Source organism: Equus asinus, chromosome 3, assembly GCF_041296235.1.
Source record: "Equus asinus isolate D_3611 breed Donkey chromosome 3, EquAss-T2T_v2, whole genome shotgun sequence".
Lineage (NCBI taxonomy): Eukaryota > Metazoa > Chordata > Mammalia > Perissodactyla > Equidae > Equus > Equus asinus.
The window spans coordinates 156,171,582-156,187,077 of NC_091792.1; the positions used below are offsets into that span (position 1 = coordinate 156,171,582).

Here is a 15,496-nt window from a genome sequence, read left to right on the forward strand (position 1 = left end):
TACACAGTGGACATTAGGTGGACTAATGGCCCCCAGGTCCTCATTCCCGGAACCTGTGAATACGTGATCTTGTCTGGTACAGGAACTTTGCAGCTGTGATTAAACTAAGGGCCCTGCGATGGGGAAATAACCTGCATCATTCAAGTGGGCCCTAAATGTGATCCCAGGTGTCCTTATAAGAGGGGGGCAGAAGCATGTGAAGACAGAAGAGAAGAGAGCAATGCGACCACTGAGGCAAGATGCTACACTGCTGGCAAGGTCTTTAGAAGTGCTTTTGGAAACCTTTTACAGAATTTCTAAATATATGTAGGAAGAAATATAAATTTGAAAAAAAATGTGGACCTGGATCCTAGATAAAATCAGTATCTTTTTTCCTGGACCAGGATCTGTGGCGGATTCAGTCGGTGAAGTTGGAGTGGGGATGACGGTTAGCATCAGCATCGGAACCGACAGCCCTCGCCATGGAAACAAGCAGGCGCTCTCCCCGGCCAGCTGCCCACCCAGAATGGCTGAGGAAGGCACGGGTGTGCAGTGGGATGGGACGCCCATCTCTGGACCCTGCTAAGGGACCCAGCCTCAGCTAAGGGACAAATGCTTTCTCAGCAGACTTGCTGGACACAAAATCTTGCCCACACTGGGTGCTCTCTCTGATGCCCGTTTACGCCCCCAGCTCCTCTTGGCCCTCAGAAGGCCCGGTCTCAGGCTCTGATGAAGGCTTGACCAAGGGCAGGTGCTACTGGTGCTGACAGCACAGAAGTAATTCGAGCTACAAGGTGATGATCACCACCCACCATGTCATCGCTCAGTGGCCTCCCCACTGTCGCCACGAGCACCTGGGTCATCTGTACCGTCTGTGATGTTCTTTGGATGCACCCTCACTCTCCACCTCTGGGCTGCACATGCCTGGAGGCCTCTCCCTCCAACCCCTTTTCCTGCCACCTGCCACCCCTCAGGACTCTGCTGAGCAGCACCTCCTCCAGGAAGCCCATCCGGCAGCCGCTCCCAGTGGCCTTCCTCCTCCGTCGCCTCTCTTACTGCAATCACAGCAGCCCTCGTATACGGTGCTCCCTCTGACCCACAAGCTTGCTTAACCAGCAAAGGAAAGGGCTCTATGACCGGTGACATCACCTCCACCTACTTCACTCAAACGAAAACAGTGGATTTTGTAAAAGGTAAAGACTGCAGAGAGTAACAAAAGACTTAAGAAACACTTTTAACTCCCCAGGGAAACGAAATATGTTTGTTCCTGCTATAAAACAGGATCCTTGGGGGAGATGTACTCATGATCTGTGCTGAGAGGACTCTGGATGAAAAGATGTCCATCTGCCCAGAAGCCTTCCCTTCAGGGAGCCCCTCCTCCAGTCGGGAAGAATCCTGCTCAGTCTGTACAAAGAAGTGGGGCCCACCTGGGTCCCTGCCCATCCTGGTCCCCAGGAGCCAGAATCAGGCATGGAACCCAGAAGACTCCTTCCTCAGACCCCACAGACAGGGTCGGGGACAGGCATGGACGGGACCCAAGCTGAGCCCATCAGTCTTCCCAGGAACTCTGGCTGAGCGTCCAGAAAGTCTTTCCTGGCCTGCGAGTGCCAGCTGTCAGGCTCCTGAATGCCCGGACTGCCAGCGGCCGTCTTTCCCACCATGTGGAAAGGATGTGCCTGAGAACGACGCTCACCAGAGAGCAGGGGCCAGACGGAAAGAGAAAGTCGGAGCCCTGAGAACATGATGCTCCTGGATCCGGGAGTGCCCGGGGCCTGGGTGTCTCAGTCACAAGGGCCAACAAATTCCTTAGGTTAGTTCCAGTTCAATTTCTGTCACCCGGTGTGGTAGGTGGACTAATGGCCCCCAGGTCCTCATTCCCGGAACCTGTGAATACGTGATCTTGCCTGGTACAGGAACTTTGCAGCTGTGATTAAACTAAGGGCCCTGCGATGGGGAAATAACCTGCATCATTCAAGTGGGCCCTAAATGTGATCCCAGGTGTCCTTATAAGAGCGGGGCAGAAGCATGTGAAGACAGAAGAGAAGAGAGCAATGCGACCACTGAGGCAAGATGCTACACTGCTGGCTTTGACGATGGAGCAAGAGGCGATACCCTACGGGAAGCAGCTTTAGATCCTGGGAGAGAAGGAAACGCATTCTTCCCAGAGCCTCGCAGGGCACACGGCCTGCCGACACCTGGACTTCAGACCAGTTTAGCTGATTTTGGGCTTCTGCCCTCTAAAACTGTAAGAGAACAAATCTGTATTGTTTTAAACCACTAAATTTGTGATAATTTGTTAAAGCAGCCACAGGAAACTCATAGGCTTGGCTAATCTGCACATTCTGGGTTTCACCAATCAGAGCCCTTCAGGGGACAATCACAATAGTCCCACTTTCCCTGAAACTCTGATCTGTGCCCCAGAGCTCCAGGCAGCTGCCGCAGGAGGAGGCACACGGCCCTGGCGCGTCAGGTCAGGGCATCACCTATGTGCCCAAGGTGGGCAGATCAGCAGGGTGGGAGGGAGGTGGAGGCGGGAGGGCCACGGCTTTAGGGTCGCATTCTCTTTCATGGTCAAAACAATAAAAAAATCAACCAGAAGAAAAACTGACCTGAAGTGTGAAAGTGAGAGCTTTCCACCTCGGGCTGAATCACATGGGGCAAGTCCTGAAAAATTCAAAGGGCACAAAGTCATTAACAGCAGAACATAGTCACACCTGCCTTTCTGGGAGCTGTCTAGGGAGGCAGCCCTGTGTGGTCCAAAGTCCATACAGTCAGACAGACCTGGGTTCAAAGCCCAGCTCTGCTTTTCATTAATCCCGTGACGCCGAGTGAGCCTGGAGCCTCTGAATTCCCAAGATCCCGCGAGTTTTCACGGAGTGGCATACAAAACACCAGACTGGGAGCCTGGAGAACCGGATTCTGGCTGGAACCATTTACTTGCTGTGTGTCCTTAGCCAAATCTGTCAGCCTCTCTGAGCCTCAGATCCCTCCTCTGAAAAGTATGGACCTCACAGCATCTCCCCAGCTTGCTTCACCTCGTTCAGGGATGAAAACTTGTCCAAGCGGGGCCCAGCCAACCTTCTCCTTCACCTTTGTGACACACTGAGCCCTGGAAAGGCCCAGACCCCTCCACTATAAAATAATAATATAATAAGCCCTGGAAATGGGCCAGGCTCAGTGCTGCACACTCCAAGTGAATTATAATCAGTCCTCATAATTACCCAGTGAAGTGTCTTCCTTATTTAAAATCCCCAGACTCGGGGTAACACAATAGCTCACTCCAGGTCGCACAGGTGGTAAGGGGTGCAGACTAGCTTTGAACCCAGGTAGCCTGGCTCTGGACATGCCGGCATCTACACAATGGAAGGAGAAAGGATGTGCACAGGCAGCGAAGACCAGGAGAGCCGAGCGAGACACTCAGGCCCTGCTTCGGGTCCAGTTCTGACGGCAGGTTCCCGCCACTGGAGTGTAGACAGCTCCTGAGTTGGCGGGACACCATGGAAAGCATGAGATCCGGTGGGAGAGAAAGGGAACTGCTGTGGCTACTGTCTTTGTCCCTGTGGAAAGCTTTCCCCAGGTCAGAGTAAGCTTGTCCCCTTGCCACAGAGCAGCCGTGTCTTCAGGCCCAGCCACGTCCCCCGGGCCCCGAACACTCCCAGCCAAGGCAGCTCTATTGGGATGATGTAAGCCAGCTTTCCCAGCTGCATGCAGGAGGCCCAGCCACAATGCTGGAACATGAGGACCACTGGTGGAGGGATGCAGATGGGGCAACGGGCAACGCAGGGACTGCTGAGGACACAGGCGGCAGGTGAGAGAACAAGCCAGATCCAGCCAGCCTCGCACCAACCCACCCCAGAATTCTCAGCTCTTCTTGCCCTCCCCTGTCACCTAGCAACATTCAGATGCTCCGGTGAAATCCCCTTGTACTTTTTGTGTGTGTGCTCCCCGTGATTTCTGATAAAGGCGCCTGCCCAGGGGTCCTCGAGCTCTCCCACTCCCCACACGCCTGGTTGAGCCCGATCCCTGGGCCCTCGTCCCACGGCCCCTGTGTGGCGTGCCTCCTCTTGGGCCTGTGAGTATGATCAATCTCTCTCACTTTCACACATCTGTCCACAGTGTTATTCCGTGTTGACACCTGACCGATCATCAAAAAATCCCAATTTAAGCAACACAATTACTCCTTACAACACAGAGGGGCACAGGACGGGAAGCAGGGTCACAGGGAGATGTCCGTACACTCATGTGCAGGGCAGCACTATTCACAACCGCCAACAGGCAGAAGGAACCCTCGTGTCCAATGATGGACGAACACATGAACTAAATGTGGTCCATCCATGCAACGGAATAGTATTCAGCCTGAAAAAGGAAGGAAATCCTGTCACATGCTCCAACACGGATGAACCTGGAGGACACTGTGCTAAATGAGATAAGCCAGTCACAAAAGGACAAATGCCGCATGATCCCACTTACAGGAAATCCCTACAGGGGTCAAATTCATAGAGACAGAAAGCGGAATGGTGGTCCCAGAGGCTAGGGGAGGGGAGAATGGGGAGTTAGTGTTTCATGGGGACAGAGAATCAGTTCTGCAAGATTAAAAGTCCTGGAGACGGATGGTGGTGACGGTTGCTCATCAATGTGAATGTACCTAACGCCACTGACCTGGACACTTGAAAATGGTTAAGATGGTAAGTTTCATCATATGCATTTTATCACCATTACAAAATGAATACATAAATCAATAAATAAGGCAGGTTTATGTTCACCTGGAAAGAATGTTAAGATATATTAAGTGAAATCACTAGGTCACAAAATTATGAATATGGAAATTTTTATAATATTTAACATATTATTACATATTTAAGAATTATGTTCATATGTTTATTTTAAATATATTTATATTTATTTATATACAGTCACTTTTATTTGTACATATATTTATATATGTATGTTTACATATTTAATAATTTGAAAGTATATGTAGAATTTAGTAATATATTTAATACTATTTATATATTTAATATATAATCATATATTAACAATACAGTATATCATAGGCACATATTATCTTTAACAGCCTAGAAAGGGATGCGCTAAAGTGTCAGGCTCGGGGACCTGGGGAAGGAGGGGCGTGAGGGCGGGCAGCAGAGGAGGTCTCCTTTCCCACGCCATCTGTACTGTTTTATTTCTCATAACGAGCAGCTTATGACCAAGTGTCATCGCAACAACAGCAACATCAATGATAACACAGACTCAGCAACGGGAGCCATGCCACGACGCTGCTTTGCAGGCCTGCTCCTTCGGGGTCTTCCAGGCCCCTCACAGCAACAGGAACACTGTCCCGAGGCCTCCTCGGGTGTGTGTGTGTGTGGCCAGGACAACCACCTGTCCATAAAGTGCCTTCCAGAGGTGGGAAGAGGCACCCAGTCCTCAAGAGAGGACGTCCACATGTCAGATACCATTGAGACATTCCGATATGGCTGGAATAAGTCTTTACTGCCCCCTGGCAGAAGAAAACCCTCCTGACAAAAACAACTGTCCAGGCTGTGCCTAGTGACGTCCTTCTAACAGACGTGCAGAAAGGGAAAAGGGGTAATTTCACAGGGGAGAAACCCGGCCAACTCTACTCCAGCCCAGAGATCAAGCTCAATACCAATAGCAATAGATCGTGTTGGCAGTATGCACCCAGACAAATCCCAGTAGAGGGGACCCTACAGAATACCTGCCCAGTCCACCTCAAACTGGCAGGGTCATCAAAAACAAGGCTAGTCTGAGGAACTGGCCCAGCCCGGAGGAGCCTCAGGAGGCACAAAAACTACACATAAGATGGTGTCCTGCACAGGAACCTGGACAGAAAAGGGACATTAGGTGAAAAGACTAAGGAAGTCTAATAAACAATGGACTTTAATAATAATATATCAATATCAGTCCAATAACTATAATAAATGTACCATTCTAATGTAAGATGTTAATAATATGGGAAACTGTGTGTGTGGGGGGGGATATATATAAATTTTCTGTACTATGTGCTCAATTTTCTAAGATCTAAAACTGTCCTAAAAATAAAGGCTAACTAAAACAATATAAATTATATTTGTGAGGTCTCTGAGGTGCACATGGCACCACGGTGCACCCAACTCCCACACAACCCTGCCCCCTGGAACTTTCCACACATTCTTTCCACCAGCGTTTGCCACATGGCAGGTGCTGTGCTAAGCACTGGCCCCCGACCTCACCACGGGACAAAGCTCTCTTCACCAACAGGTGTTTCCAGTTGGGAGGAAGGGGCAAGCTCCCAGGGAGCCAAAAGACCAAGAAGCCCTCCCGCAGCCCCGGGGGCCAGGGAATCTTGGCCGTGGCTCCCAGAGGTCTTGCTGGATTCTGAGCATCAGCAGCCTGGGGGGTGCTTCTCTGCAGGCTCCATGGCCACTCTGGGCAGCCTGCTCTCACAGAGACCTAGCCCAGGCACCAGCCAATACCATCTTTCCATGCCCAGCCTTCCCCTCCCTGGTTATCCCTCTCTCCAAGATGACACAGCTCCTGACAAGGTCACCACAACCTCTACAAGGCCCGGTTAAATGACCAGTTCTCCATCCTCACTGCACACCACTTATCAGCACCATTCAATATGTGCATGTATCAGTAGCCTACGGCGGCTGGAACAAACAACCACAAACTTAGCGGTTTAAAACAACACACGTTTATTCCGGTACAGTTCCAGGGACCAGAAGCCTGACATGAGTCTCATGGGCTAAAATCAAGGTGTCGTCAGGGCTGTGTTCTTTTCTGGAGGCTCTAAAGGAGCCTCTTCCTGTGTCTAGAGGCAGCCCACATTCCTTAGCTCACGGTCCCTCCTCCACCTTCAAAGCCAGCAACAGCAGGTTGAGTCCTTTTCATACTGCATCACTCTCACCTATTTCCAATGTCACATCTCTTTCCGACTCTCTCTGCCTGCCTCCCTCTTCCATTTTTAAGGACCCTTGTGATTACGTTGGGACCACTGGATAACCCAGGATGACCTTCCTTTTTAAGGTCAGCTGATGAGCAACCTGAATTCCACCTGCAATGTTAATTCCCCTTTGCCAGGTAACCTAACACATTCACAGGATCCCAGCATAAGGACGTGGACATCTTTGGGTGGCCATTGTGCTGCCTTCTGCGAATACTCTCCCTGAAATGCTCTCCTCCCTTGACCTTGGGGTCACAGCCCTGCTTCCCTTCGAGTCACACCAGCCACACTTTCTCATCTCCTTTGCTGGATCCTCTCCTCTTCCTGGCCACTCCCGGCCTTGCTCCAGGGCTCTTGCTAAGGCCTCACTCTTCCCAATCCATATTTACTCCCCAGGGAGCTCAGCCAGGCCCTCTGGTCTTAAAAGCACTGACTACGCCCCAGTATAAATCTCCAGCTCAGATTTCTCCCCCCAGATCCAGACTCCCCATGCAACACTCTACTGGACATCTCTACCTGGATGCCTCACGGGCACGTCAAACTCAACAAGACCAAATCAGAAGTCTTCATTTCCGCCCCCCCCCCGCCCGGCTTCTGCGTATGAGCTAAGGATATCTGTATTCTCCTACTGGCTCAGCCCAAGGCCTGGCTTTCATCCTTGACTCCTCTCTCTCTCTCAACGCACATCCAATCCCAGTGAATCCCACTGGCTCCCACTGCTCTACTTTCGATGTACATCCCAAATCCCACAACTTCTCAGCAGCCCAGCACTAACCACTCCGGTCCAGTGCGCCTCCATCACCCGCCTGGTCTCCCACCTGCCTCGGCTCTTGGTCTTCTTGCTTCCACCTCTGTCTTCTGTCCTCTATTCTCACACCTGCCACAGGGATGCTTTAAAAGGATGAGTCACAGTGTGTCACCTTCCTGCTCGAGTCCTCACCACCGGCCTCGGGGTCTTTCCTGATCTGGCCCCTCCTCACCCTCTGGCCTCACCTCCTCCGTCTCCTCCGCTCCCTCCACCCTCTGCTCCAGCCACACCTGGCTTCCTTGCTGGTCCTGGACCACATCAGGCCCACGCCACCTCTGGCCTCTGGCCTCACTATTATCTCCCTCTGGGAAGCTCTTCTCCCCACCCCACGTGCCCCAGCCCCTCCCTCATTCCGTTCAGGGCTCTGCTCAACTGCCACCTCCTCAGAGCACCCTCCCTGCTGCCCTGTCTAGACGGCGCTCACCCCCATCTCTCTCAGTCCACGTTGCCCACCGTGTTTCTCTCCACAGCCTGAACACCAACCGAGACACTGCAGATTAACACAGTTCTTTAGTGTCTTTCTCGTGCCTTGAGAATGCAGGTTTCTTAAGAGCAGAGGCTGTCTTGTTCTCCTGTACCCCAAGCACCCAGAACAGAGCCTGGCACTGGAGGACCCTCCGTAAACACTGGTAATGAGAGGCCGGCTCAGAAGCCTCCTCTCCACACACCCCTTCACTGCTTCTCTGCTTCCAACAGAACGTCCTGTGATGACGGGAATCTTCTAGGGTCTGGGCTGTCACTCGCACATGGGGCCACTGAGCAGTTGAAAGGCTTAAGTTTAAACAGCCACAGGTAGCTAGGGCTGCTGTATTGGACAGAGCAGTGGAAGGGGGTGCAAGCAGGGGAGGGAAGTGGCCAAGGTACACCACACACAGATCACCTAGAGCCCTGGGGAAACTGAAGGGACAGAGCACAAATTAGCGGGGTGGGGAGACCCAGGGGAAACAGTTCAAAGGCCAGAGGCAAAGGGATGGGGCCTGAACCCAGGGGGTGCAGCGGGCATGCGGGAGAGGCAGACGGGAGCTGATTAGGAGGGAAAGGCAGTAGGACTGGAGACCAGCTTTCGGGGGAGGGGAGAGGGAAGTCTAGGGTGATGTGCCCGGCCCGGGCTCTGTGCCTTTCCTAGTTTGGGACCACAGAGGGACGGGCAGGGTGAAGTGGGAAAAGCCTAACTTTATCAGCCAGGAGAGTGCAGTCAGGTAAAACTCCCGGCCAGTGGTCCCCACTGTTCTTTTAACAACCGCTACACTCGCGGGGAGCGGGCGCCTAGGAAAGATGCTCTACGTGCATGAACTCGTCTGACTCTCACACCGATTCTGGGTGGACGGTGCACGCCCCCCGTTTTACAGACCAGTAAACGGAGGCACGCGAAGTGAAGCGCCTTACCCCAGGTCACGAGGCTCTTAGGCTGCAGACCAGGATTCGACCCGGGCCGCTGGCAAAGCCCAAGCCCGCAGCCACCACAAGGCTGTCTCCACCCCTCCTGGGAGTCGTCGGGCCATAAGCGGGATACACTAAGACATGATGCATCCTACTCAAATCCTGCCCTCCCTTGCTGAGAACTTCCCCAGCTCCAAGGGGCCTCCCCGCCGCCAGCGCAGCCCAAGCCAAGCCGCCAGAGACTGTGGGGCGGCCCTCCTCACCTGCGCTGTCCGCTCGTGGGGATCCGGGGGAGGCTGCGCGCCGAGGGGGCGCCGGAGGGGACTTGGGCCCGCAGGGAGCCGGCCTCGGCCCCCAGAACCAGTGAGCAGCGCCAGGGCAGCGGCCAGGAGGCCCCCGGCAAGCACCCACGTGGCGCGCCCCAGGGGGCCCGCCAGACCCATCGCCCGCTCGGGACTGGCGACCCCAAAGTCGCGAGCGCCGCGGAGTCGCCGGAGCTTCCGGACCCCAGACCCGCCCCACCGAGCATGCTCAGTGCGAGCCTCCGCGGAAAGTTTTCTGGAACCGACTCCGGCTTCTGGGGCTGGGCGGGCTGGAGGCGGCCTAGGACAGGCGTGGGAGGGAGGGAGGGAGCAAGGCTGGCGGGGCCGCGCCGGCGGCCGAACTTGGGTTTGCTCGCGCCCCGCCCGGGGTCTCGGCAGTACCCAAATCAGATCGGGTCATTCCCATACTCCCAAAGATGTCGGGGACTCCAAGTGCCCTCCATGAATGACCCTCCACGAGAGAGTCCGTCCGTTCTCTCTCAGCTCAGACCCCCTCCTCCAGGGAGCCTTCGTTGACACACACACGCGGCTGAATCCATATTCTGCCCCAGCCCCACCAGCCCCCTATTACAGAACTGAGAAGCGTTTGGAGAGGCGGGGCGTGTCCTGGAGAGCCCAGAAGGGACACAACAGCACAGAGAAGGGCTGGGAGGGAGACTGGCAGCTCAGGCCTGGAGGAAAAGGCCACTCTCATTTCCAGCTGGGTTCAGTTCAGCCCAGTTGGGCTCCCGCTGCCTGAGTCCTTGCTGTGGCTTGGCCTCTGGACCTACCCAGGTGTCCCCCACACTCCTGGGGGACAGGTAGGCAGGCCAGCCACGGTTCCACGTCTCTGGGAAACCAGCAAGAGGGGAGTTGGTGTCTGGAGCCAGGAGGCAGCCGCTGAGCAGACTCTCTGAGCTCTCCACGCAGGGCAGGGCTGTGCCTTGGCAGGGAGGCAGGAGAAGAAGGAGGCAGAGACAGGGAGAGGGCCTGGCGGGGCAGTTTCTCTGCTTCCTCACCACCATCCACCACTCAGTGACAGCTCGCACCTGTTCTCTGGGGAGAGGGGCCTCACCTGCCAGCCTTCCTGTGGGGCAGCCTGTCATGCTGTCTGCAGCCTCAGGGGAAGCCTGGCACTTGGCAGCCCCTTTTGCCCCCATCCCTCCAAGGACAGGCCTTCCCTGACTTGACGTGGACAAGGCAATGGGGTTTGAAAACCTGAGAGTTTATTAGCCAAGCGTCCTGTACAGGGTACCCAGCCCTTGAGGGTGCCCAGCAACAGGCAGGTGTGAGACAAGACCAAAGGTAAATGCTAGCATATTGCTGGAGCATCAATGCCATTCGAGGGTGAGTAATTTAAAGGATGATCTTAATATTCAAACAACTTTATAATAAAGTAAAATACAAACAACACTACATTTTTAAAACTAAAGCCTGAGAATCCAAAGGAATAGGCAGCATAAAGCAAGAACTTCAGGTCATGGCCCGTAGGGTTCCCGGGAGCCTTGGAGATGCTTCTGAGGAGCCACTTTTAGAAGCTCCGCATAGCAGAGAGTGCGAGCCCTGAAGCCAGGCAGACATAGGTGCTAATACATCTGTCCCATTTCCCAGTTGCAAGACTTGGATGAGCCAGTCCTCCTCTCTAGGTGTCACTTTCTCCATCCATAAAAAGTGAATCTGGATAATAGTTCCCGTCTTCCCACTGGGAAGGGTTGATGAGGAAATGAGGGAAGAAACTAGAAACTTGAGCTGTACGTCCAGGTTAAAAACATGAAAACCCTTCTTTTCTGAAGCAGATCCTCATGGTACTCCTGCCCCTGCCGTCATAGGGAATTAAGCTCCAAAGGGTAGGAGTATGTGTGTGTGCATGCGGGTGTGCGTGTGCCCCCAGCACCCAGGACAAGAGCTGGCGTCTAGTAGCTGTGCAGTAGACATTTGCTTAAGGAAAGAACAGATGCTGAACCCATCTGCTTGCTTATCTCCCACACGGCTGGGCCATCCTCAGTGCCTGGACCTTGTCTGCTTCCTTGCTGGCCTGGTGCTGGTGGAAATAGCAGGTCTCTGTAAATGCGGAGTGAATGAGTGACCATGCAGGGTCTCCTTCCTACCGGGGCCAGATGTAAAAATCTCTCTACACGTTGTCTCAGAGGAAAGCATTGACCATTCATAGAAGAAAGTAGGATTCAAACAGGAGTCTCGGGCGACTTGTTCGCAGCGGTGCAGGACTGTGCGGCCCAAGAGCGGCCAATAGGCAGAGGTTAGGAGCAAGCCTGGAGCTGGACCTGCACTGCGTCGCTTACCTGCCCTGACTGCTCTGGTCAGGAGGGTGGGCCCAAGATAGTACCCATCTCAGAGGGGTGTTGAGAAGGTTACTGAGATCATCAGGCTAAATGATTAGCACATCGTAAGCGCTCAATAAACTTATCGGAGCCACACCCTCCTCCGTGGCTGGGGTCCCCCTTTTTTCCCTGGAAGTCAAGAGGCTTGGCCTAAACCAAGACTCTGAAAGGTCCTGCTGGCTGAGCAAACTCCCGCTCGCCTCTCGCCGGGCATGCTCAGTGCAAAGGCAGGGCGGGGAGGGGGTGGCTCAAAGTTTTGGGCGGACGATCCAGGCTCCTCCCTCGGGCTGGGCCGCTCCGGGAACCGGGAGAGGAGCAGGAGGGAGGAGACTGTCCAGGCCCTAGGACTCGGCGGAGCGCGCCGCCTCCCTGGCCGGCCCGAGCTCTGAGTCGGGCGTTGCCGCCCTGGCGGGGTCGGGGCGGCGGGCGACGGGCCGGGGCCCAGCGCGGCGGCGGGCGGGATGCGGCCGGCCCGCCGCCTGAGCCCGCGATGGCCCGCGGCGCGGCGGCCTGCGGGAGCGACGCGCGGCTGCGGCTGGGCCGGGACGCGGTGCGGCCGGCGCCCGCGCTGCTGGCCCCCGCCGTGCTGCTGGGTGCCGCGCTCGGCCTCGGTCTCGGCCTCTGGCTCGGCCGCCGCGCCGCCCGCGCGCGCCCGCGGCACCAGGTGGGTCGGCCGGGCGCGCAGCCGGGCGGGGCGTGGGGCGCACGGCGCGGTCCTCCTCGGCCCCGGGTGCGGGCTTCGCGCCTGCGCTCGGCGGCCACTTGAGCGTGATCACGGGCTTTGCGCGCAAGCGGTCCTGCCCGGGGCGCCCCCTCTGCTCCGGGACGGGGCTGGAGTCAGACATTTCAGAGGGAGGCGGCAGAGTGACAGAAGGGCACTGGCCTGGAGTGCCCAGAAGTGCCCGCTCCATCCGACTCCTCGGTGTGACCGTGGGCAGCCGCTAAAGCCCTCTGGGCCTCAGTTTCCTCATCTGTAGCACCGAGGGTTTGGACCTGAGGCTGGCAGAGGGGCCCTGCTCAGCGTGGTGGACAGGAGGAGCGGGATTCTGGCCCCTGGGCGTCCATTCCTGCTTCCTTGCTGTGTGGGTCACCTAGCTCGGCTCTCTGGAGTCCCAGCTGCCCCCTGGTATGCGTTCATTCATTCATCCCTACACTGTTTGCTGAGCACCTTCTGCTGCCAGCCATGGGCCAAGGGGCTCTGACTCCACATCAATGAGCAGGATAGACCCTGCACTTGCCCCTGGGGGTTCGCAGCCTCCAGAAGGAGAGGGACAGATTACGGGTAAACATTGGATTGTAACACAGCCGCACGAGTTCTGTGATGGGGAAATGATAATGCCAGCCTTTAGTGAATGCTGACTGTGTGCCCGCAGTAACCTGAATTATCTTGTCAAATCCCCAAAACAGCTTTGTGAGTTTGTGCCTTTAATGTCCCCATTTTGCAGAAGGGGAAACTGGGGCACAGAGAGGTTAAGTAATTTCCCGAAATGACAGCCATGTGTCTAACCCCACGGCCACTGTATTGTACGTGGATGGAGGTGGTCCCCGATGGGGGTTAGTGGATGCGTCCTGTGGCAGGTGTTATGGGGTGGGATGTTGTGTGGGGATATGCAGCAGGCGTTTGATCGGTGGTGGTGTGGTCGCTGTTTTACATCTTGCAGCTTTGACCTCCTTGAGGGATAAAGTCTGGTAGGATCTGAGATTAGGCGACGTGGTCTTGTCCTCCCATTCCTGGCCCATTTGGAAAGTCCAGCAGGTGTGAGCACGGGCTTTTTCACACTGCAGGCGACTTCTGGGGAGTGTTGTGCTGCAAAGGGGTGAGAAAGGCTGAAACTAAAATAGTGCAAGATGCTTGTAGGTAAGTCTGAGGTTGTGACATCCCGCTGGTGATGGGGAGGCACCGAGGGACACTGGCGTTTCGTGTGAAGAGGGAAGTAGTCTGGCAGAGCCTTGGCTGGGTGCTGGGCCCCGTGCCAAGCGTTCGCCAGCGTTTGGTTCTCTGTCCTCACTCCAGGCCTCTGTGTGGAGAATTGTCCTTACCCCTACTTTCCAGGAGAGGAAATCGAGGCTCTGCCTGGTTGTTCTTTGTCCCAGGTCGCAGGATGAGTAAACGGTGGGGCTGGATTTCCACCCCCGGCTGTCTAAACCCCTAAGTCAGAGTTTTAATCATCTGCTACCTGGTGAGGTGGCAGTTTAGTATCTGTCATAGTCTGTTCGGGCTGCTGTAACAGAAAGACCATAAACTGAGTGGGTTATAAACAGCAAGCATTTATTCCTTACAATTCTGGAAGCTGGAAGTCCAAGATCAGGGTGCCAACATGGCTGGGTTCTGGGGAGGGCCCTCTTCCAGATTGCAGACTGCGGACTTCTCACTCTGTCCTCAGAGAGTGGAAGGGTTGAGGGGTCTTTCTGGGACCTGTTTTGTAAGAGCACTGACCCCATTCATGAGGGCTCCACCCTCATGATCTAATAGCCCCACCTCCAGATACCATCGCCTTGGAGGTTAGGATTTCAACGTATGAATTGCGGGTGAGGGGGACAGGGACATTCAGACCAGAGCAGTAGCCCATACTGCAGCGGACTGAGCTGAGACTCGCAGGGCTTAACCGAGCTGCCTGGGCTTGCACAGCCGGTCAGTAACGCTGCACTGTCAGTTGAGGGTGGTGGTGGCTCAGACCAGGGCTGTAGCCCTCAAGGGCTGACGGGACTGCCTGTCCGTTTGGAGTAAACCTTGGCAACAACCTCCTTTCTGAGTGGACTCGTTTCCTCCGTCTCCTCCCTCTTGTCTCTTCTTTCTAAAATGCACATCTGACAATGTGACTCTGCTTAAAAACCTCCGGTGACTCCTGGATGCCTACAAAAGCTGATGTCTAGTTTCCAGCATGGTGCATAGAGTGGCTTACCTTCCCCGGGTGGCCAGCCTAACACACAGGTGCCCGTGCACCCACTGCATCCTGCTCTCCACCCCCCAGAATCTCCTTGATCCCCAGATGCCTCTGCATTTCTGTACATCTCTTCTCTGCCAGCAGGGACCTTTCTCTGCCCCTTGTCCCGCTCATCCTTCTGGACCCAGAGAGAAGACCACATAGGGAAGCTAGACTAGGCACTTCCTCCCCGATGCGTCCTGGGCACTCTGTCCTCTGGTCCAAGAGGAGCTCATCATTTTATCATGTACCACCTTCCCTTTGTTGTTTGCATTTAAGTTTCATTTCATCATAAAACTTTTTATTTGCTTCCAAGTTATACATGCATACCATTTAAGGTGCTGGTTTACAAGCAGCAACACCCCACCCATTTCTCACTTCTCAGAAGCCACTTGCCCAAATCTTCCAGCCGGTTGTTTTGGTAATTTTCTCCCCATTTGTAAATAACTTGCTTTCGTGGCTGCTTCTGTGTTTTCAGCTTTAGGCAGCAGCCATTGACTTCCCATCTGGCGGGGAGAGTGAGTTAGTCTCTTCTCTCCCCTCCTTCAAATATACGCCCACCCCAGCCACCACCAGCACCACTCTTCCTGTGTGTTTACAGGGTGATTTTGGTTAAATCAATATTCACTCTTTCCTTTATTATGCTTCTGTAGACATTTTTCACTGTAAGTCAGGGGCCAGCTATGATTATGATGACTTTCCTTTTTTGCACGTTTTATTTTCCCTGAAATTAGTAGTCACCCAGTTTTTTCCATTTGCTTAGAGTCTGTGTACTTACCATTTCTCTAACACTATACTCTCCCTATTTATGTCCATTT

The 15,496-nt window shown here is 54.5% G+C and overlaps 2 protein-coding genes across 6 annotated transcripts in view; one reads left to right on the forward strand and one right to left on the reverse strand.

Annotated features, from left to right (window-relative positions):
- Positions 1 to 9,701, reverse strand: part of EVC2 (EvC ciliary complex subunit 2) — a 130,983-nt gene extending 121,282 nt beyond the window's left edge. Inside the window, exons 1-2 of one of the 2 annotated variants that reach the window (XM_014843272.3) lie at positions 9,377 to 9,701; positions 2,589 to 2,643 (exon numbers count right to left, since the gene is read on the reverse strand). In XM_014843272.3, the coding sequence (XP_014698758.3) occupies positions 2,589 to 2,643; positions 9,377 to 9,556 (235 nt within the window). In that variant the 5' untranslated portion in view covers positions 9,557 to 9,701. The remainder of the gene's footprint in view (positions 1 to 2,588; positions 2,644 to 9,376) is intronic. The other variant, XM_070506255.1, reaches the window with a different exon arrangement.
- Positions 9,702 to 12,060: 2,359 nt separating this feature from the next.
- The window catches only part of EVC (EvC ciliary complex subunit 1), a 74,402-nt gene continuing 70,966 nt past the window's right edge, over positions 12,061 to 15,496 (forward strand). For 2 of the 4 annotated variants that reach the window (XR_011502363.1, XR_011502364.1), the window contains exon 1: positions 12,115 to 12,418. Coding sequence is in view for 2 of the 4 variants with exons in the window: in XM_044767852.2 (XP_044623787.2) it covers positions 12,245 to 12,418 (174 nt within the window). In the remaining 2 variants the exon portion in view is untranslated. Of the gene's footprint in view, positions 12,419 to 15,496 lie in introns of all 4 variants that reach the window. The other 2 variants (XM_044767852.2, XM_070506256.1) reach the window with 2 other exon arrangements.